The sequence below is a fragment of the Hylobates moloch genome, unplaced genomic scaffold (genome assembly GCF_009828535.3).
Source record: "Hylobates moloch isolate HMO894 unplaced genomic scaffold, HMol_V3 SCAFFOLD_8, whole genome shotgun sequence".
Taxonomy (NCBI): domain Eukaryota; kingdom Metazoa; phylum Chordata; class Mammalia; order Primates; family Hylobatidae; genus Hylobates; species Hylobates moloch.
Genome location: NW_026652283.1, coordinates 31,245,235 through 31,267,872, shown reverse-complemented (window position 1 = coordinate 31,267,872; position 22,638 = coordinate 31,245,235). Strand labels below are relative to the sequence as shown.

Here is a 22,638-nt window from a genome sequence, read left to right as displayed (position 1 = left end):
TAATAGGATCACTGACAATTTTCCTCTTCTTTCACATATTTCTTAAGGGAAAAAAGCCTGTATTAAATATTTCTTATTTTAAGGAAAATTGATGACTTGTTTTATTTAAATGAACACGGTTTATCAGTAATATATCCTACAGCTTCCTAAAACATGTAAAATGCTTACCACAATCTTCAGCAAATTTGAAATAGCACAATATAACAGGAAAGCAAAGATTTTGAAGTCATCACACAGGTCTGGGTTCAAATACCAGTACCAGCCACACTTCTGTGGAATTTACTTAACTTTACTGAGCTTCAACTACAAAGCACTCAATGCGTAGCACATACAAGTTACTCAATAAATGTAATTTCTGGGGTTTATACCATTTTAATAGAATCTTCATATAGGGCAATATTTTAACTTCCCATGATAAAGCTTCCAATGAATATGGAAGTTCATATTCCAATAGTTCCTAATCAGTTACTTTCTTGATACCAAGAAAGTCATTTCCCTTTGTTTCTAAAACCAAAAGGTATATTATATTTACTTTAAATTATATAAAATGAGTTTTGGCTAAATGAATAAAGAGGAAAAAAGAAGTTAAAAGTTAGTTATTTTAAACATCCCAAAGTTAGAACTGTCTAAGATTTATGGCTTAAACATTCCAGAGAAGCACGGTCAAGAGAGCTGGAAAAGATCTATATCTGTGCTGTCCAGTATGATAGCCACATATCACGTATGTTACCTGAAAGGCTAAATTTTAAATGTTATTTAACTAACTTAAATATAAGTTTAGCCATGTGTGACTAATGGTACCATATTAGCCAGTAGCTCTAGAGCCAATATTAACATCAAACGAGCTAGACAGAGGAGTTGGGTGATTTATCAGTTCAGTTTCTTCAAACATAGAAAGAACCTTATTTTAAGTATGTGTAGATTCAAGCAATTCAAGTAAGTATGGGTCTGCCTATGCTCACTCAATGAGTTCCTTCTCACACTGGTTTCCCAGCAATGGAAAAGAATCACAGTTGATGAAGCCCAGAAGTTAAGGATCAGCCCCTGTGCTCAAGAATGGTCACACTGGAATCTCTAATATATATACAGGCAGACTCGGTCTGTGGTGTCAGAAGGTGGCTTCTATCCTGTAAATGATTCTGAACTTCAATGCTTCACAAGAGGAACATTTGAATGATTATGACAGGGGTCAGCAAACTCAACTCTTGGGTCAAATCCTGACCACGACCTGTTTTTCTGTTGTCGATTTTTTGTTTTTGAGATAGGGTCTCGTTGCCCAGGCTGGAGTGCAGTGGCACAATCATAGCTCACTGCAGCCTTGACCTTCTGGGCTCAAGCAATCCTCCCACCTCAGCCTCCCAAACAGGTGGGACTACAAGCATGTGCCACCATGCAAATTTACTTTTTATAGAGATAGGGAAGATTATAGGAACGTGGCCATGCCCATTTGTTTTGTCTCTTGCTGTCTAAAAGCAGAGGTAAGTAGTTGTGACAGAGATTGTAACCCTCAAAACCTAAAATATTTACAATATGGACCTTAAAAAAAAGGAAAAAAAACTTTGCTGACACTTATGAACCAAAGGATAGGAGAGATTTCAGGGGACCCACAGTTTTAGGTTTTAAGAATAAAGAAGAAGTCCCCTTCTGTTTGTGGTCTTAGGTGTCCTATAATTGGGACCAAAAGGGGAATAAACAGAGTTGCAACTGTTAACAGAAAAATGAACAAATAGAAACCTCCCTAAGCTCTTGCAGCTGCAATGTGAGTTACATACTTCCTCTGACACAATGGAACAATGGTTCCCAAACTCCATTACACAGTGAAATCACTTGGAAATTTATTTTTTTTTATTTTTATTTTTATTTTTTGAGATGGAGTCTTGCTCTGTAGCCCAGCCTGGAGTGCAGTGGTGCGATCTCAGCTCACTGCAAGCTCTGCCTCCTGGGTTGGCCATTCTCCTGTCTCAGCCTCCCGAGTAGCTGGGATTACAGGTGCCCGCCACCACGCCCAGCTAATTTTTTTGTATTTTTAGTAGAGATGGTGTTTCACCATGTTAACCAGGATGATCTCAATCTCCTGACCTCGTAATCTGTCCGCCTCAGCCTCCCAAAGTGCTGGGATTACAGGCGTGAGCCACTGCGCCCGGCCATCACTCGTAAATTTATTAAAACAAAAAACACACAATGCTAGTGACTGGCTCTTAACACAGTCATGATTTAATTAGTAACTTGGGTATGGAGAGTTTTTAAAGTTCTCTAGGCGATTTTCATAAGCAGCAAAATTTGAGAACCACTAACCGGCAGATTAGGTTGTAGTGCTGAGGTTAACAAGCCGGCCCCAGAGTGGCTGCAGGTGCTTCCTGCTACTGCCTATTATTTTCACATTTGGGTTATAACTCAGAGGTCAGACTCCTTAGTAGAAACTACAAGTGATTTAAATTGCTTTAGGACCTGACCCAGGTAAGAAAAGATGAGAATAACATTTTTTCTATTTTTTTTCTTTTTTTTTTTGAGACAGGGTTTTGCTCTGTCACTCACAGTGGAGTGCAGTGGTATGATCACAGCTCACTGCAGCTGTGACCTACTGGGCTCAAGGGATCCTCCCACCACAGCCCCCAAGTAGCTGGCACTACAGGGCCATGACACCATGCCAGGCTAATTTTTTTACTTTGTAGAGATGGGGGTCATCGTACATTGCCCAGGCAGGTCTCAAACTCCTGGGCTCAAGCAATCTTTTCTCTTCCCAAAGTGCTGGGATTACAGTTGTGAGCCACCACACCTGGCCCACCCCGGGGAATTATTTTAAAATATAAAAATAGAAATATAAGTACCACTTCTGATTCCTGGAAGATGGTGTAGATATGCTTTTTCCCATTCCTCCCTCTAAGTACAACTAAAAATGTAGACATTGTAAATTAAAGAAATATAAGAAGACTCTGAAGGGTAGAGAAGTCAGACTAGTTAGGGACTTTAGGACTCAAAGACTGATATGGTAGTGCATTCTCTCAACAACTGACAGACCAACTAGGCAGGAAATCAGCAAGGATATAGAAGGACCTAACACCATCAACCAACAGAAGGTAATTAACATTTATACAACACTCCACCCAACATCAGAATGTACATTCTTTTCAAGTGCCCATGAAACATATATCAAGATTGGCAGGGCACGGTGGCTCACGCTTGTAATCCCAGCACTTTGGGAGGCCAAGGCGGCCGGATCACCTGAGGTCAGGAGTTCGAGACCAGCCTAGTCAACATGATGAAACCCCATCTCTACTAAAATACAAAAAATGACCGGGCATGGTGGTGGGTGCCTGTACTTCCAGCTACTCAGGAGAGGAAGGAGAAGTGCTTGAACCCAGCAGGCGGATGCTGCAGTGAGCCAACATAGCACCACTGGACTCCAGCATGGGTGGCAAAGTGAAACTCTGTCTCAAAAAAAGAAAAAAACAAAAAAAGAAATGTATATCAAGATAGACCATATCTTGGGCCATAAAACAAACCTGAACAAATTTAAAAGAACTCAAATCATACAGCACATATTCTCCAACTACAATTCAACAAAAAATAACAGAAAAATTTCCAAATACTTGTATACTAAACAACACACTTCTAAATTATCCATGGATTGAAGAAGAATCTCAAAGAAAAATTTTTAAAAATACACTGAACTGAATGAAAATAAAAATATATTGAAATTTGTGAGACAAAGCTAAAGAAATGCTGAGAGAAAAATTTAGAGCACCAAATAGCTACATTAGAAACAGGAAATATCTCAAATCAATAATCTCAAAAATCAAGATTAGGAAGAGAAACATAGACCAGGCACAGTGGCTCACGCCTGCAATCCCAGCACTTTGGGAGGCCGAGATGGGCAGATTACTAGAGCCTAGGAGTTCAAGCTAGCCTGGGCAATATAGTGAAACCCTGTCTCTACAGAAATATAAAAATTTAGCTGAGTGTGGTGGCATGTGCCTGTAGTCCGGGCTACTTGGAAGGCTGAGGAGAAAGGATAGCTTCAGCCCAGGAGGTCGAGGCTGCAGTCAGCTTCATCATCTACCCACTGTGCTCCAGCCTGGGCAACAGAGACCGTGTCTTTAAAAACCAAACCAAACCAAACAAAAGGCCGGGTGTGGTGGCTGATGCCTGTAATCCCAGCATTTTGGGAGGCCGAGGCATGCAGAGCACTTGTGGTCAGGAGTTCAAGACCAGCCTGGCCAACATGGTGAAACCCCTACTAAAAAATACAAAAATTAGCTGGGCGTGGTGGCGTGCGCCTGTAATCCCAGCTACTTGTGAGGCTGAGGCAGGATAATTGTTTGAACCCAGGAGGCAGAGGCTGCAGTGAGCCAAGTTTGTGCCATCGCAGTCCAGCCTGGGTGACAGAGTGAGAATCTGTCTCAAAAAAAAAAAAAAAAAAAATTATTATTATTAAAATAAATAAACCAAAAACAAGCAGTAAGAAGGATATAACAGGGAGCAGAAATCAATGAATTTGAAAACAGAAAAACAATAGAAGATATCAATGATACAAAAAGCTGGTTTTTGTTTTTTTTTTTGAGACAGAATCTTGCTCTGTTGCCCAGGCCGGAGTGCAGTGGCCGGATCTCGGCTCACTGCAAGCTCCACCTCCCAGGTTCACGCCATTCTCCTGCCTCAGCCTCCCAAGCAGCTGGGACTACAGGCGCCCGCCACCATGCTTGGCTAATTTTTTTATTTTTAGTAGAGACGGGGTTTCACCGTGTTAGCCAGGATGGGCTTGATCTCCTGACTTCATGATCCGCCCGCCTCGGCCTCCCAAAGTGCTGGGATTACAGGCGTGAGCCACTGCACCCAGCCAAAAAGCTGGTTAAGATTAGTGAAATTGGCAAACCTCTAGAAAAAGACAAAGAGAAGATGCAAAATTACCAGTATCAGGACTGAAAAGAGATATCACAACAGACCCCATAGTATGGATATACCATCCTCCAAGACCTGATTATTTCACATTGTATACCTATATCAAAACATCTCATTTATCCCATAAATACATACACCTAGTATGTACCCACAAAAATTAAAAATTAAAACAGGCCCTACAGATGTCAAAAGAATAAGGGAATACTACAAAAAACCTTATACATATAAATTTGATAACAAGACAAAATGGACCAATTCCTCAAAAAGCAAGTTACCACAATTCATGCACTATGAAATAGATAATATGAATAGCCCTGTAACTATTAAAGAAGTTTAATTCATAATAATTCACAATTTTAAGACTTCCAAAAGAGAAATCTCCAGGCCCAGATGTTTCACTGGAGAATTCTACCAAACACTTAGAGAAGAATTAACACCAATTTTATACAATCTCCTCCAGAAAATAGAAGAGGAAACACTTCCTACTTCATTTTATAAACCTAGTATTACTGATACAAAAACTAGACAAAGATGGTACAAACAAGAAAACTTTTTTCTTTTCAAAGAAAATGATCAGAGATAAAGAGGGGAATTACAAAATGATAAAGGAATCAGTACTCTATGAAAATACAACAATACTAAACATGTGTGCACCTAACTATAAAGTGTCAAAATATGTAAGCCAAAAATGGATAGACCTGCAAGATGAATCCACTATTATCACACAGACGTTAATATATCCATTTCTCAGAAATGGACGATGTAGCAGGCGGGAAATCGGTAAGGATATAGTTGAACTCAATAGCACAATTAACAAACTGGATATAGCCTGAGTCTACAGACTACTTCAACCAAAAACAGCAGACATTTTTTTTTGAAGCTTACATGGTGCATTCACCAAGATAGACCACATTCTGGGCCATGAAACACACCTTAACAAATGTAAAAGGGAAATCATACAATGTTCTGCTCTCTTAGAATAATGGAATTAAACTAGAAATCAGTAACAGAAGGATAGCTGGAAAATCTCAAAACACTTGGAAATTAAACAAAGCACTTTTAAATAATACAGCAAAGAAGAAATCTCAAGAGAAAGTTAAAAATATTTAGAACTTGAAGTGACACAAGTTTTTAATTAAAAAAAGAGTAGAGAAAAATATTTGGAACTAAATCAAAATCAAAATGAATCATGATAAACACCTCATTATGTACTGGGATTTATTACTTCAGAGTATTATATAAATTATTTATTTATTTATTTAAAGATGGGATCTTACTCTGTTGCCCAGGATGGAGTGCAGTGATGCAATCATAGCTCACTGCAGCCTTGACCTTCTGGGCTCAAGCAATCCTCCTGCTTCAGCCTCCTGAGTAGCTGGGACTACAGGCATATGCCACTATGCCCACCTCATTTTTGTATTTTTGGTAGAGATGGGCTTTTGCCACATTGTCCAGGCTGGTCTTGAAGTCCTGGGCTCAAGCGATCAGCCTGCCTCAGTCTCCCAAAGTGCTAGGATTACAAGTGTGAGCCACCACACCTGGCCATAAATAATAATTTAAATCAAGCCAATATTAAGTATGACAGGGGAGCCCATTATTTGTGTATTTAGTAATAACTTTTTTTTTTTTTTGAGACAGAGTCTCACTCTGTCCTCTGTTGCCCAGGCTGGAGTGCAGTGGCGTGATCTCGGCTCACTGCAAGCTCTGCCTCCTGGGTTCAAGCCATTCTCCTGCCTCAGCCTCCCAAGTAGCTGGGACTACAGGCACCTGCCACCACACCTGGCTAATTTTTTGTATTTTTAGTAGAGACGGCGTTTCACCATGTTAGCAAGGATGGTCTCGATCTCCTGACCTTGTGATCCACTCGCCTTGGCCTCCCAAAGTGCTGGGATTACAGGCGTGAGCCACCACACCCGGCCAGTAATAACTACTATGTATTTTATAAATGTTTTTCTTTTTCTTCTTATTTTTTAAATCTCTCTCACTGGAAGGATATATTTTGTTGTTTTTTTGAGACAAGAGTCTTGCTCTGTCACCAGGCTGGAGTGCGGTGGCGTGATCTTGGCTCACTGCAAACTCTGCCTCCCGGGTTCAGAATGATTCCCCTGCATCAGCCTCCCGAGTAGCTGGGATTACAGGCATGTGCCACCACGCCTGGCTAATTTTTTGTATTTTTAGCAGAGACAGGGTTTCACCGTGTTAGCCAGGATGGTCTCTATCTCCTGACCTCGTGATCCGTCCACCTCGGCCTCCCAAAGTGCTGGGATTACAGACATGAGCCACCGCAACTGGCCAGGATATATGTTTTTCAAAATGTGTCAGATTTGAAAATGATAAAGTTTAACTGACATAATACAATTGTTCTGAGAGCCTTACCTATTAATTAAAGGTAAAAATAATTGGAGAAAAAGGGAAAACTCCAGATCTATATTCATCATGAATATAAAAACAAAAATCTACAACAAAATAATAGTACATAGAATTCAGCAACATACAGAAATAACTATATGCCATGACCAAGTGGTGTTTATTCCAGGAATGCAAGGGTGATTTAATATTTGAAAATCAACCAATGTAATCCACCATATTAATAGGCTAAAAAATTACAAGATTATGTGTATTAACTAAAGTAGAAAAAGCATTTGACTGAAGGTAATATCCATTCATGATTAAAGCTCTCAGAAACATAGGAATAGAGGGGTACTTTCTCAACTTGATAAAGAACATGTATTAAAAAATCTGCGGCTAACATTATATTTGATAATGAAAGACTGAATGTTTTCTCTGATGTTTACAGATTGGAAGACTCAACACAGTAAAAATGTCAGTTCTCCTCAAATTGACATACAGGTTTAATGCAACTCCTAGCAAAATCCCCGCCAGTTTTTTTTTTGGCAGATACAGACAAGATTATTGTAAAATGTATATGGAAACGCAAAAGAATCAAAACAGCCAAAACAATTTTAAAATAAAGTGGAATCAGTCTACCCTATTTCAAGACTTCTTATATAATTACAGTAATTAAGGACTGTGTGTTACTGGTGGAGGCATAGACACATGGATCAGTGGAACAGAAGAGAAAACCCAGAAACAGATCCACCACAAATATACTCCCAACCGATTGTTTTTGCCAAAGGTACAAAAGCATTTCAATGAAAGAAAGATAGCCTTTTCAACAAATGGTACTAACACAGTTGCCTATCTGTACACAAAATTGAAACTTGATCTAAGTCTCCCAGCTAATACAAAAGTTAACTCAAATGAATCATGGACTTAAATGTAAAGTGTAAAACTATAAAACTTTTGAAAAAATATACGAAAACTTTCAAGATCTGGAGCTTGGCAAAGACTTCTTAGACTTGACATCAAAGACATAATAAGATGACAGACTGATAACTTAAATATACAATGTAAAACTATAAAACTTTTAAAAAAATATAAGAAAACTTTCAAGATCTAGAGCTTGGCAAAGATTTCTTAGACTTGACATCAAAGACCTAATAAGAAGACAAATTGATAATCCAGACTTCACCAAAACTAAAAAAACTTGCCCTACAAAAGCTCCTGTTAAAAGGATAAAAAGACAAGCTATGAACTGGGAGAAAATATTTGCAAACCACATATCTCACAAAGGACTAGTATCTAGAATACATAAAGAACTCTCAAAACTCAACAGTAAAAAACAATCCAATCAGAAAATTGGCTTAAAAGATGAAGAGACAATTTGCCAAAGAGGATATATAATTAGTAAGTAATTGCATGAAAAGAGGTTCAACATCATTAGCCAATAGGGAAATGCCAGTTAAAACCAAAATAAAATAACACTATGCTCCTATCGATTAAACCAAAAATTGTGACAACACCAAGTGCTGGCAAAGATGTGAAGAAACTATATCACTTATACATCGCTGGTAGGAATTAAAAAGTTTGGCAGTTTCTTACAAAACTAAACCTGCAATTACTTAATGAGCCAGCAATTCCATTCCTGGCACTTTTTTTTTGGAGAAATAAAGATGTTCACACACAAACCTGCACATAAATGTTTATAGCAACTTCATTCATAATAGCCCAAAACTGGAAACAATCCAGATGTCCTTCAAAGTGTGAATGTTTAAACTGTGGTATATCACACTGTGGAATATTAACTAGCAATAAAAAAAAATCAAATTATTGACATATACAACAACCTGGAGGAACCTCCAGAGAATTATGCTGAGCAAAAAAAGCCATGCCCAAAGTTCATACAGTATGAATTCATTTATGTAACATTTTGTTTTTTGGGTTTTTTTTTTTTTTTTTTTTTTTGACACAGCGTCTCGCTCTGTTACCCAGGCTGGAGTGCAGTGGTGCAATCTCAGCTCACTGCAACCTCTGCCTCCTGAGTTCAAGCTATTCCCCTCCTACAGTCTCCCACGTAGCTGGGACTACAGGTGCCTGACACCACACCAGGCTAATTTTTGTATTTTTAGTGGAGACGGGATTTCACCATGTTGGCCAGACTGGTTTTGAACTCCTGACCTCAAGTGAACCACCCGCCTCGGCCTCTAAAAGTGCTGGGATTATAGGTGTGAGCCAGCCTGGCCAAAGTGGTGAAACCCCATCCCTACTAAAAATACAAAAATTAGGCAGGAGTAGTGGCGCATGCCTATAATCCCAGCTACTCAGGAGGCTGAGGCACAAGAATCGCTTGAAACCAGGAGGCAGAGGTTGCAGTGAGCTGAGACTGCGCCACTGCACTCCAGCCTGGGCAACATCCTCACAAGAATTCAGCGTTGTCAGTGTTCTGGATTTCTACCATTCTCTTTTTTTTTTGAAACGAGTCTCTGTCTGTTGCCCAGGCTGGAGTCCAGTGGCTCGATCTTGGCTCATTGCAACCTCTACCTCCCAGGTTCAAGTGATTCTCCTGCTTCAGCCTCCCAAGTAGCTGGTATCAGAGGCATGCATCACCATGTCTGGCTAATTTTTGTATTTTTAGTAGAGACAGGCTTTTGCCATGTTGGCCAGGCTGGTCTCAAACTCCCAACCTCAGGTGATCCACCTGCCCCGGCCTGCCAAAGTGCTGGGATTACAGGTGTGAGCCACCACACCCGGCAGATTTTTACCCATTCTAATAGGTGTAGTAGTTGTTTTAACTGGTAATTCCCTAATGATGTATCATGTTGAACATCTTTTCATATGATTATTGTCATCTGTACATCTTCTTTGGAGAAATATCTACTCAAATCCTTCACCCATTTTTAAATTGCATTGCCTTTTTACTATTGAGTTGTAAGCGTTCTTATAAGTATTCTGGACACTAGACCCTTATCATATAAATGACTTGCAAGTATTTTTTCCCATTCTGTGAGCTGCCTTCACTTTCTTTCTTTTGTTTTTTTAAAGAGACAGGGTCTTGCTATGTTGCCCAGGCTGGACCCAAACTCCTGGGCTCAAGTAGTCTTCCCACTTTAGCCTACGGAGTAGCTGGGATTGCAGGGATGATTACTCCAGCTGTCTGTTCTTTAATTTTCATGCCAACGCACCTCAGCAGCTCTTTTCACTGTCTTGAGTGTTCTTTAAAGCACAAATGTTTTTCAAATGTTTTTAATTCAGTGAAGTCCAAGTGTTTTTTTTTTTTTTTTTTGGTTGCTTGGGCTTCTGGTACAGTGTTAAAGAAATCATTGCCTAATTTGATGTCATGAAAATGTACACCTGTGTTTCCTTCTAAGCATTTTGTAGTTTCAGCTCTTAAATTTAGGTTTCAATCCTTTTAAATATATATATTGCTGGGAAGCGAAGCCTCTGTCTAGAAGGCAGAAACAGGTACTTTCTTTTGATCCATTTTTAGTTAGTTTTTGTACATTGTGTACCATAGGGGTTCATTCTTATGCATGAGGATATCCAGTTGTCCCAGCAGTATTTGTTTAAAAAACTATTATTTTCCCATTGAATGGTCTTGGCATCTTTGTCAATACCTGAACTCTTAATTACTATAAATATATGTGTGTTCTTTGGTCATGATATATTTCTTACTGTTTAAGACACTGTGCCAAAAAAAAAACTTGTAAAGGATGCTATGTAAAATCTGTGAAGACCTTCAGGCAATAGAAAGGACCACTTTAGATGCAGAGAGATAGACTTACTAAAGCTACTGTAGTAATCTAGTCAAAAGATAATTGTGGCCTAGATAAAGGCAGTAGTCACCAAAAAATACACAAACTTTAGCAATACTGAAGAGCTAAAATTCAGCAAGATTTGTGACTGATTGGATGTGAGAAATGGGGAGAGGGTGTTATCAAGGATGATTGTCAGCTTTCTGAAGAGATGGATGATATTATTTACTGGGAGAAGCAACTTAGTTAAGCTACACTTAAGTCTTATGCAGTGCATACTAATGACTTTTCAGGGTCCTATTTTCTACCTCCTAAAGGTAGAAAAATGCCCCCAATTTCCTTGTTAGGCAGAATGCTACATTTTTTCCTTATCTTTCTTCCTTTGGGCTAATGAAAAATTAAGAAAGTATATGACTTCTGTAGATGCTTTGTCTGAAAACAGTGCCCATGAGGTATGCACTTACATCTAACTTCTGCCTTCCTCTCTCCCTCAGGGATGGCTCTGTCTCCTAAATGACAGAGATATGGTAACCAAAAACTCTGAACTTCTTCAACTTCCTGCTTCCACTTACAAAATGACTTGTATTCTCATTCCCATACTTCCTTCATGAATTAACGGACAGGGTTGTGTCTTTCTTCCCATGCAAGTTCTCTCTTGGTTTTCTGGATCCCACCCATCTTGCATCCTCAGGGACAAAGCTGTGCTAATAATACCCTTTCTTACCTATATCTTCCTCTGTCATTTAAGCAGCTCACTCTATTGTAGCAGGCCAGGTTGCACTAATGCAGGCCTCCATTACAACTTTTTCAGCACTGACTGAGTAGTTAAGTTAAATATTAAAAGCTAAAAAAGCTAATGCCCTTATACAAAGGCTGGAATGTAACAAAAGCCCATGGAGAGTTTTGCCTAGGCCTTTCCTGGGCCTTAAGGCATGACAAAATGACAGAATTCTTAACAGGACTCACTTAGGATTAAACAAGTTTTATTGGGGGTATGAAGAAATGCCACAGGCCTCAACAAACAAATTCACTGGTGGTCTGAAGGAACTCCCCAAACCTCCATGACTTAACAGGAGACAAGATAAGAGTACTCACCCCAGCACTAGACCCATTTAGATTAAGTAAATTTACTGAGGCAGAAGAAGGTCTTCAGGACTCCAACCTTATAGATTAAAATAAGTTAATCACTTATGTCTTTAGATGAATGCACACTTACACATAGACATATAGCTTAGAAGGTATATAAGCTCTGAAAAACTTTGTAATTTGGTCTGGCAATAATTTCCAGGCCTTCTCCCTTTAAGCGATTACAGAAATAAAAACTCTTTTCCTTCCCAGTTCATCTGCATCTCGTTATTGGGCCACGAGAAATAGCAGCCCGACCCTTAGTTTGGTCCAGGAACACTGTGAACTTCTCAGTCTTTCCCATTTTTATTGAAACTGTTCTCATGGTCAACAATGACCTCAAGCCAGGTGCAGTGGCTTGCAACTGTAATCTTAGCTAATCTGGATGCTGAGGTGGGAGGATCTCCAGGCCAAGAATTCAAGACCAGCCTGGGCAACACAGAGAAACCCTGTCTCTAAAAAAAAAATTTAAACAATTAGCTGGCCACCATGATGACAAGGGCCTCTAGTCCCAACTACTGGATAGGCTGAGGCAGGAGGATTCCTTAAGTCCAGAAGTTTGAGGCTACAGTAAGCTATGATCACACCACTGCACTTCAGCCTAGGCAACAGAGCAAGATCCTGTCTCTTAAAACAAACAAAAAAATAATGACCTCTATGTTTTAAAATCCTTATACCTTTGAACTCTCAACAGTGAAGGTACTGTCAACAATTTTCATTGTTTTAATAGCACCTCTACCATTAATTTTCAAATTTGATTCCATGTTCTAATTTTCTCTCAGACTGTTAGAAAAGAGGTAATAATGCTACTACTAAAGCAGCTTTAATTTTGTTTGATATGTAGGGGTTGTATAAAAGATTTCATTTAAAAACAGTATTTCTGCCAGGCGTGGTGGCTCATGCCTGTAATCCCAGTACTTTGGGAGGCTGAGGCAGGAGGCTTGCTTGAGCCCAGGAGTTTGAGACTAGCCTCTTCTTATTAGAAGAAGAAAACGAATGTGGGATATGATGAGGTTTCTCTTAAAATAATCTGATCAATCTTTTATTCTTATAATTCATAGTACCCCCTCCTTTTCTCCTTTTTCTTTTTTGGTTTTGCCTTTGTTAGATGCCCAGGCATGCCACAGTACCAGCTCACATTCCTTTCCTTATTTGGAAAGAGGACTAACTTTCTAGCTCATTACAGACACCCCTTGCCCTTCCTCTCCACTTTCTTTTATGTGCCCACCTTATCTAAAAAAATCAAATGTTTAGCCAAAACCGGGATTAGTTTAGATTGTACGACCTGACCCCGGCCAATGGGGAAAGGGTACAGGGGCAGGACTTGCATCAGAATAAAGGCTCTTGTGCCCCTTTGTTCAGGTGTGCTCTCATGGCGACTGGCCAAGGAGGCACCCCTCTGCGAAGAAGTAAAATTGCTTTGCTAAGAATCCTTTGTTCGAGTGTTTAATTTCCTTAGGATTTTGAGTGTTATTCCTAACACAAATAGTATCAGGGATTTTTGTCCTAATTATTATCATGCCTCAGAGCCTCAAACATTTATTGAGGCCAGGTGAGGTGGCTCACACCTGTAATCCCAGCACTTTGGGAGGCCAAGGTGGGCAGATCATTTGAACCCAGGAGTTTGTGAACAACCTGGGCAACATGACAAAACCCTGTCTCTACTAAAAATACAAAAAATTAGCCAGGCATGATGGCACATGCCTGTAGTCCCAGCTAATCAGGAGGCTGAGGTGGGAGAATTGCTTGGGCCTGGGAAGTCCAGGATGTAGGACCACCACTGCACTCCAGCTCGGGCAACAGGAGTGAGACTCTATCTCAAAACAAACAAACAACGAAAGTATTTATTGAATGAATGGAGTTGGTATAAATAATGGACAGCTAACTATAAAAGATTCAAATAATTAATAAGTATATTTTGCTTCAGCATAAAATGTCAGCATTTTCTTAAGCTATAATCTCAGTATTCATTTTATTTTAATAAACAATTCATATCCTATTCTCATGGCTGTCTTACCCAGTGTCCTCCATTAATGCCAGAGTGATTCAAGACAGTACTTGATTCTGGGTGTGAGAACCAGTCATTGTTTCATTCTGAAAATAACTAACAGATTTTAATTAGACGACTAGATTCTCTGCAACTCCTAATACTTTCTGTAATTCCTCTGATATATATTTAAAATGTTTCAACTGTGAGAGGCTGACAAGACATTCACTTAAAGTGGTGAAATACATAAACCTTTAAAATGACTAGACTGAGCCTTGAAGTGAAATCTATTTTCTGCCCTAAGTGTTACCACTGTGTACAATTCCCTCGGAATGGTTCCCTCGGAATGGTAGGCAGCTGGCATTTGGAACTCTGTGATGAATGAAGAAAAATCTATAGGGAAACAAAAATACTATAGAAATATTATACTGTCCAGGTAAAGAAAAGTGGGTGATTGAGGCAAATGCACAGATAATTTGGGGTCAGGGAGAACACTTGTCGGAATTACACAGAAAATGTTTTCATAACCTTCAACTTTGTGATCACAGAAACATGCACTAATATGCAAAACAAGTGTGACAGACTCATGGCATAAAAGGATTTACTTGAAAGGTCTAAAATATCATCAAGGTCTACTATTTACCCAATATTTTAATTCATATCATGCAATTCCTTTCAGGAGGTCACCTAATGAGGACGTCACTGCCTTTTATGGAGCATATTTCATCTTTGGGCAGCTCTGATTATTCTTTAAATCTTTCCATTGAACACCAGATGGCCATCTCAAGTACTGTGATACCATACTTTAAAAAAAAAATTGTTCAAGGACACAAAGTTGATTTGAGAGAAGTTAATGAAATTACTACTCTCAGAGCTTCTGCTGAAAAGCACATTTTCATTTCTGGCCAATCTATAGCTTTCTAAAGGGAGTCACTTGAGAAAATATCTTAAGGCAAAAAAAAAAAAAAAATTCTCATGGGAGGAATAAATGTATGTGTCTTTTATAAAAAAAGTTTCCATCATTGTTACTTTGTGGTCACCTTGACAAGAACAGTAACCACAAGCATTCATTTCATTCTTTACATAATTTTATTAACTTTAGGCATGATTTATATAAGCTGCAACTATCTATTTAAGCAGATGTCCAAAAATAAAAAATAACACATATACCCTTTCACCCAGAAATTCCACTTCCTGGGATTCATTCTTTCTTTATGAGTAAACCTGACCTTGGGTTAACTCTCTAGTTCTGTTCCCCTGGAAACCTAATAAAGGTGAATGTCGACTGTGTTACCAGGTAACAGTACCTAAGAAAAAAAGACCTCCTGATATGCCTCTAAACTTGGGACGACTGCAAATGAACATGAATACCTGTTGGTAAGACACAGTTTGGATCCGGATTCCCCTGTTTGCAGTCTATGGGTATGTCCCCTATGGGATCTGGAATTTAGATCTATGCAACTGTTAAAAAAGATATTGGTTCCTATTTGGGACACGATCTTTCTAAGCCAGGCTGGTTCTCCCATCTGTCTACTTTGGTCTTGTGCTCTGGTACTTGAGCTGCACAGGGAGGGAGACAGGCACAGATGACAGCCCCTCCACTGCTATGTGGAGCACATGAGAAATGCCTGGCTCTACTCCGCTAGCATGCTGTGTGTTCCTTCTAACATCCATCTCTAAGGGAATCTATCCTCAATATGGCCTGATTAGGTCCTGTGGGTTTGACTGCTTAGTTGAATCTAAAAGCAGCAACTGAAACCCCACCCTGGGAAGGTAAAGTATCACAGATATAAATACGTTGCTCATTACATTTTCTAAAATACAAAATTTAAGACATAGTTGTTCATTAACACAGAACTGACACGCTACATTCATATAGAAAAAAATAAGTAGATCCAAGTATACAGTTTATTTTGTGAAAGGATGTGTTTCTGCGACGTGAATGAGCTCATGTGAAATTAGTAAATAAGGGAATGGCATCACTATAACATGGAATCACATTGGTTCATTGATTTTTCCCTGCATGTTACTATTTTGTGATGAAGCTTAAACACAAACTATACTAAGACAGCCAAACACAGCAATACAAGAATGCTGTACTGTGTATAGTGTGTGTTTACTCCACCTGCTTTCTCTTTGTTCGGTGTAGCCAGCGGCTCTGCTTGGAAGTGTTTACTGTATGGTTCTCACAAGTCTATGTACATTTTACCCTTGTCCCCATTACTCAGATTTACAACTCCCCATACAGCTACCATGAGTTATTGTTACTGCTGATGTTGAAGGTAAAGAAATACTAGAGCAGCCAGGTGAAGTGGTACATGCCTGTAACCCCAGCACTTTGGGAGGCTGAGGCAGGTAGAATGCTTGAGCCCATGAGTTTGAGGTCAGCCTGGGTAACATGGTGAAACTCATCTCTACTAAAAGTACAAAAAGAAAATTAGCTGGGTGCGGTGGCACATGCCTGTAGTGTCAGCTACTCAGGAGGCTGAGGTGACAGAGTCACCTGAGCCCAGGAGGTGGAGGCTGCAGTGAATCAAAATCACACCACTGCACTGTAGCCTGGGCTACTAGAGTGAGACCTTGTCTTAAAAAAGAAAAGAAATGGAGAGGGAGAGGGAGAGAGAGAGAAGAGAGAAGAGAGAAGGAGAAAAGAAAAGAGAAGAGAAGAGAAAAGAAAAGAAAAGAAAAGAAAAAAGAAAAGAAAAATACTAGAGTAGGCTGGGTGCAGTGGTGTGTACCCGTGGTCCCAGCTACTTGGGAGACTGAGGCAGGAAGACTGCTTGAGCCCAAGAGTTTGATGCTATAGTTTGCTATGATCGTGCCTGTGAATAGCTGCAGCACTCCAGCCTGGACAACACAGTGAGGCCCTGTCTAAAAAATAAAAAAAAATTAATAAAAGAAATACTAGAGTAGATACAGGACTTAGTTTATTGGAAATCTGATGTCTTTTTAAACTGAGCTCATAGTTCTACATGACTTGTTTCTGTTAGTGATCTGTTTACTTGTTTTTCCCACAAGTCTTGTTATTTTTAGTGTCCAATTTTGAAGAAAAAGGTTTTTAGGAAAGCATACATTGCATTATAGCAGAAGCACCTATAGTGCCTTGGAAAAAGTGAAAAAAGTTGCATAAATATGTGAACCCATTAAAAAATAAACAATTCTGCATGTGTTTGCACAGACATACATATACAACATTTATGAAAACTATATATCAAAAACTTAAAGAGTGATTTCATCTGGACAGTGGAGCGTGAGAGCTGAAGGGGTAAAGGGACAAAACATTTATAACCTGTTTGAATAACTTTTGCCATAATTATGAATTATTTTTATTAAATAAAGTCTAGTAAAATTTAAAAACAAACTGACCTCTAATAACCTTTTTTCCCAATGGTTGAGCTCAGTGCACTTACCACCTTTTCAAGTTCCATTCCCTCCAGAACTGGACAATTAAAATGTTTTCGTGCTTCCTCCTAAGAACCAGAAGAAAAATCAGAAGAAAATATGGTACAAAAGTACCATAAAGATAATGGCAAACTTTTCATCACATGAATATAAGTTAACATTAAAAAATTACTTTCTTGAGAAAAGAGAATTTCTATTTAAAATATGGTTTTTAACATAATTAAATATTTTGATGCAATCACACTGTTTTGCTAACAAATTACTACTTCTCTTAGTATCTTTTCCTCTCTCTGAAGATTTTCACTTTTGTACCATATAGCTAAAAAATGTTATAGACTAGTATGATTGACAGTTGTAACTCATGTTAGTAACAATTTTACACTTTTTTATTTTATTTTAAATTGACAATTTATAATTGCATATATTTATAGAGTAGAGTGATGTTATGATTTATGAACAATGTGAAGTAATTACATCAAGCTGATATATCCATCATTTCAAATACTTATTTTTTGTGAGGAGAACATTTTAAATTTACTTTCAGTTTAAAAATGTGCAATACACTATTCTTGTATTTTTAGTAGAGACGGGGTTTCACCGTGTTAGCCAGTATGGTCTCGATCTCCTGACCTTGTGATCTACCCGCCTCGGCCTCCCAAAGTGCTGGGATTACAGGCGTGAGCCACTGCGCCCAGCCGCAATACACTATTATTAACCATATTCACCATACTGTGCAATAGACCTCAAAAAAAAGAACAAAAAGAGTATTACTCCTGTCTGTGATTTTGTGCCCTTTGGCCATCATCTTACCATTTTCCCCAACCCCCAGCCTCTACAACCACTACCCGCTGCTTCTGAGTTCAATAGTTTTAGATGTCAAATGTAAGTGAAAACATTAGGTATTTGTCTCCCTGTTCCTTTTTTAGCATCATGTTCTCCAGTTTCATCCATGTTGTCACAAATGACAAAATTTCCAGCCTTTTTAAGGCTGAATAGCATTCCACTGTGATAGGTGGTGCCAACTTCCTGTGCAGTCCAATATCTGTGTATTAACTGTTGATTTCCCCATAACTTAACTATTCATAGCCTACTGTTGACAAGAAGCCTTACCAATAACATACGTTAATTAACACATATATTGTATATTTTATGTATTATGTACTGTATTCTTACAATAAAGCTAGAGAAAACAAAATGTTATAAAAAATATCATAAGGAAAATATACTCACTATTCATTAAGTGGAAGTGGGTCATCATAAAGGTCTTCATCCTTGTCTTCACATTGAAGAGGAAGAGTAGGAGTTGGTCTTGCTGGCTAAGGGGTGGCAGAAGTGGTAGAAGTCCACAAATAAGTGTACCTGTGCAGTTCCGACTTAACGTTGTTCAACGGGCAATTGTATATAACCCGTTTTCTTTACCCATTCATCTGCTGATGGACTGTTAGGCTGACTCTGTAATGTGGCTATTGTAAATAGTGCTGCAAAGAACATGGGAGTGCAAACATCTCTTTGACAAACTGGTTTCAAATCTTTTGTGTAAATATGGAACAAGGATTGTTGGATCATATGGTAATTCTATTTCTAGTTTTCAAAGAACTTCCATACGGTTTTCCACAATGGCTGTATTAATTTATACTACCACCAACATTGTACAAGGATTCTCTTTTCTCCACATCCTCACCAACACTTGTTACCTTTTGTTTCTTTTCTTTTTAAAATACGCAATGCTTCGTGAATTTGCATGTCATCCTTGCACTGGGGCCATGTTGATCTTCTCTGTATCATTCCAATTTTAGTATTTGTGCTGCCAAAGCGAGCACTCTTTTGTCTTTCTGATAATAGTCATCTGACAGACATAAAATGATACCTCATTGTGGTTTTAATTTGCATTTACCTAAGGATTAGTAATGTTGAGTATGTTTTCGTGTACCTGTTCATAATTTGCATGTCTTCTTTTAAGAAATGTCTATTTAGGTCCCTGGCCCATTATTTAAATGGGCTATTTGTACAAAGTTGTTTGCATTCCTTACATATTTTGGATATTTTTTCTGATGTATGGCTTGCAAATATTTTTTCCCAATTTGTAGACTGTCTCTTCACACTTTTGTTTCCTTTGCTGTGCAGCAGCTTTTTTGTTTCATGTAATCCCATTTGTCCATTTTTATTTTTGTTGCCTGTGCTTCTAGGGTCCAATTCAAAAACTCATTGCCTAAACCAATGTCATGTAGTTGTCCCCTTATGTTTTCTTCTAGTAGTTTTAGTTTCTTATGTTTAAATATTCAATACATTTGGAGTTGGTTTTTGTATATGGTGTGAGATAAAGATCAAATTTCATTCTTCTGCGTATGGATACCCAGTTTTCCCAACATCATTTATTGAAGAGACTTTTTCCCATTGTGTATTCTTAGCACCTTTATTAAAAATCAATTAATCATAATTGATTAATCATAATCAATCAAGTTAATCATACTTTATTCTGTTCCATTCATCAATGTGCCTATTTTTATGCCAGGAACATGAAATTTTAATTATTATTCCTTTGTAGTATAGTTTGAAATACTACAAAGCTAGAGGCATCACACTGCCTCAATAGCTTTGTTCTTTTTGCTCACGATTGCTTTGGCTATTCGGGTTTTGTTTTTTGCTTTTTTTTTTCAATCTTTCATTTTTTTTTCTTATACTTTAAGTTCTAGGGTACATGTGCACAATATGCAGGTTTGTTACATATGTATACATGTGCCATGTTGGTGTGCTGCACCCATTAACTCATCATTTACATTAGGTATATCTCCTAATGCTTTCCTTCCCCCCCACCCCACAATAGGCCCTGGTGTGTGACGTTCCCCTTCCTGTGTCCAAGTGTTCTCACTGTTCATTTCCCACCTATGAGTGAGAACATGCGGTGTTTGGTTTTTTGTTCTTGTGATAGTTTGCTGAGAATGGTGGTTTCCAGCTTCATCCATGTCCCTACAGAGGACATGAACTCATCCTTTTTTATGGCTGCATAGTATTCCATGGTGTATATGTGCCACATTTTCTTAATCCAGTCTATCATTGATGGACATTTGGGTTGGTTCCAACTCTTTGCTATTGTGAATAGTGCCGCAATAAACATACGTGTGCATGTGTCTTTATAGCAGCATGATTTATAATCCTTTGGGTATATGCCCAGTAATGGGATGGCTGGGTCAAATGGTATTTCTAGTTCTAGATCCTTGAGGAATCGCCACACTGTCTTCCACAACGGGGAACATTTGGAAGTTGTTCAACCACAAACAATGGTTGAACTAGTTTACAGTCCCACCAAGTGTAAAAGTGTTCCTATTTCTCCACATCCTCTCCAGCACCTGTTGTTTCCTGACTTTTTAATGATCACCATTCTAACTGATGTGAGATGGTATCTCATTGTGGTTTTGATTTGCATTTCTCTGATGGCCAATGATGATGAGCATTTCTTCGTGTGGCTATTCGGGGTTTTGTGTGTGTGTGGTTCTATATGAATGAGGATTTTTTTCCTACTTCTGTGAAAAATGACACTGGAATTTTGGCAGGGATCTCACTGAATCTGTAAACTGTTTTGGGTAGTATGGACATTTTAACAATATTAATTATTCTACTCCATGAACATAGGATTCCCTTTTATTTATTATGTCTTCTTCAGTTTCTTTCATGTAGTTTTCAGTGTACAGGTCTTTTATTTCCCTGGGGAAATTTATTCCTAAGAATTACTTTTTTTGGTAGCTATTGTAAATGAGATTGTTTTCTTGATTTTTCAGGTAGTTTTCTGTTAGCATATAGTAAACTACTGATTTTTGTGTGTTGATTTTGTATCCTGCAACTTTATTAATCCTCACAATTTTTTAATGGAGTCTCTAGGATTTTCTATATACAAGATCATGTCATCAGCAAATAGCAACTATTTTACTTCTTCCTGTCCTATTTGAATGCCTTTTATTTCTATGGTCTGACTGCTCTAGCAAGGACTTCCAATACCACGTAGAAGTGGTAAGAGTGTTCTTACCACTATGTTCTTCAATACTCTGTAGAATGTAGAAGTGGTAAGAGATCTTAGAGGAAAGGCTCTCAATTTTTCACTAATGAGTATAAGGTTTGTTGTGGGTGTCTCTTACATGGTCTTTATTGTGCTGAGGTACGTTCTCTTTGCACTTAATTTGGTGTTTTTGTTTGTTTTGTTTTGTTTTTGTTTTTTTTTTTTTGAGATGGAGTCTCGCTCTGTCGCCCACACTGGAGTGCAGTGGCCCAATCTTGGCTCACTGCAAGCTCCACCTCCCGGGTTCACGCCATTCTCCTGCCTCAGCCTCCTGAGTAGCTGGGACTACAGGAGCCCGCCACTACACCCGGCTAATTTTTTTGTATTTTTTAGTAGAGACAGGGTTTCACCGTGCTAGCCAGGATAGTCTCAATCTCCTGAACTCATGATCCGCCCGCCTTGGCCTCCCAAAGTGCTGGGATTACAGGCGTGAGCCACCACGCCCAGCCTAATTTGGTTAGTTTGTAACCATAAAGAGATGTTGAATTTTGCTAAACGATTTTTCTGCATCTACTGAGACGATCATATGGTTTTTGTTTTTCATTCTGTCAGCGAGATATATCACATTTATTGATTTGCTATGTTCAGCCATCCTTGCATCCTGGGGATAAATCTCACTTGATCATGACGGATGACCTGTTTAATGTGTTGTAGAATTCAGCTTGTTAGTATTTTGTCAGAAAATTTTTGTACTTAATGCTCATCAAGGACATTAACCTGTAATTTTCTTTTCTTGTAATAGCCTTGTCTACATTTGTTATTAGACTAATACCGCCCTGGTAAAAAGAGTCTGGAAGTAAGCCCTCCTCTTCAATTTTTTGGAAAAGTTTGAGAGGGATTGGTATTCATTCTTTGTTAAACATTTGGTGAAATTCAGGAGTGAAACTGGTTCTGGGCTTCTCTTTGATGGCCTACTTTTATTACTGATTCAATCTCATTACTCATTATTGGTCTGTTCAGATTTTTCATTTCTTCATGACTCAGTCTTCAAAGGTTGTATTTGTCTAGGAATTTGTTCATTTCTTGTAGGTTATCCAATTTGTTGATATGTAATTGTTTACAATAGTCTCTTATGATCCTTT

The 22,638-nt window shown here is 38.5% G+C and overlaps 1 protein-coding gene and 1 non-coding gene across 2 annotated transcripts in view; both read right to left on the bottom strand.

Moving 5' to 3' along the window:
- Window positions 1-22,182, bottom strand: part of LOC116472404 (leishmanolysin-like peptidase) — a 38,995-nt gene extending 16,813 nt beyond the window's left edge. The window contains exons 1-2 of the mRNA XM_058442784.1: window positions 22,175-22,182; window positions 17,514-17,573 (exon numbers count right to left, since the gene is read on the bottom strand). Coding sequence (XP_058298767.1) covers window positions 17,514-17,573; window positions 22,175-22,182 — 68 coding nt within the window. The remainder of the gene's footprint in view (window positions 1-17,513; window positions 17,574-22,174) is intronic.
- On the bottom strand, window positions 19,219-19,325 carry LOC116473923 (U6 spliceosomal RNA). Its single transcript, XR_004249486.1, has one exon. It is a non-coding gene; the product is annotated as a U6 spliceosomal RNA (small nuclear RNA).
- Window positions 22,183-22,638: the final 456 nt, after the last annotated feature.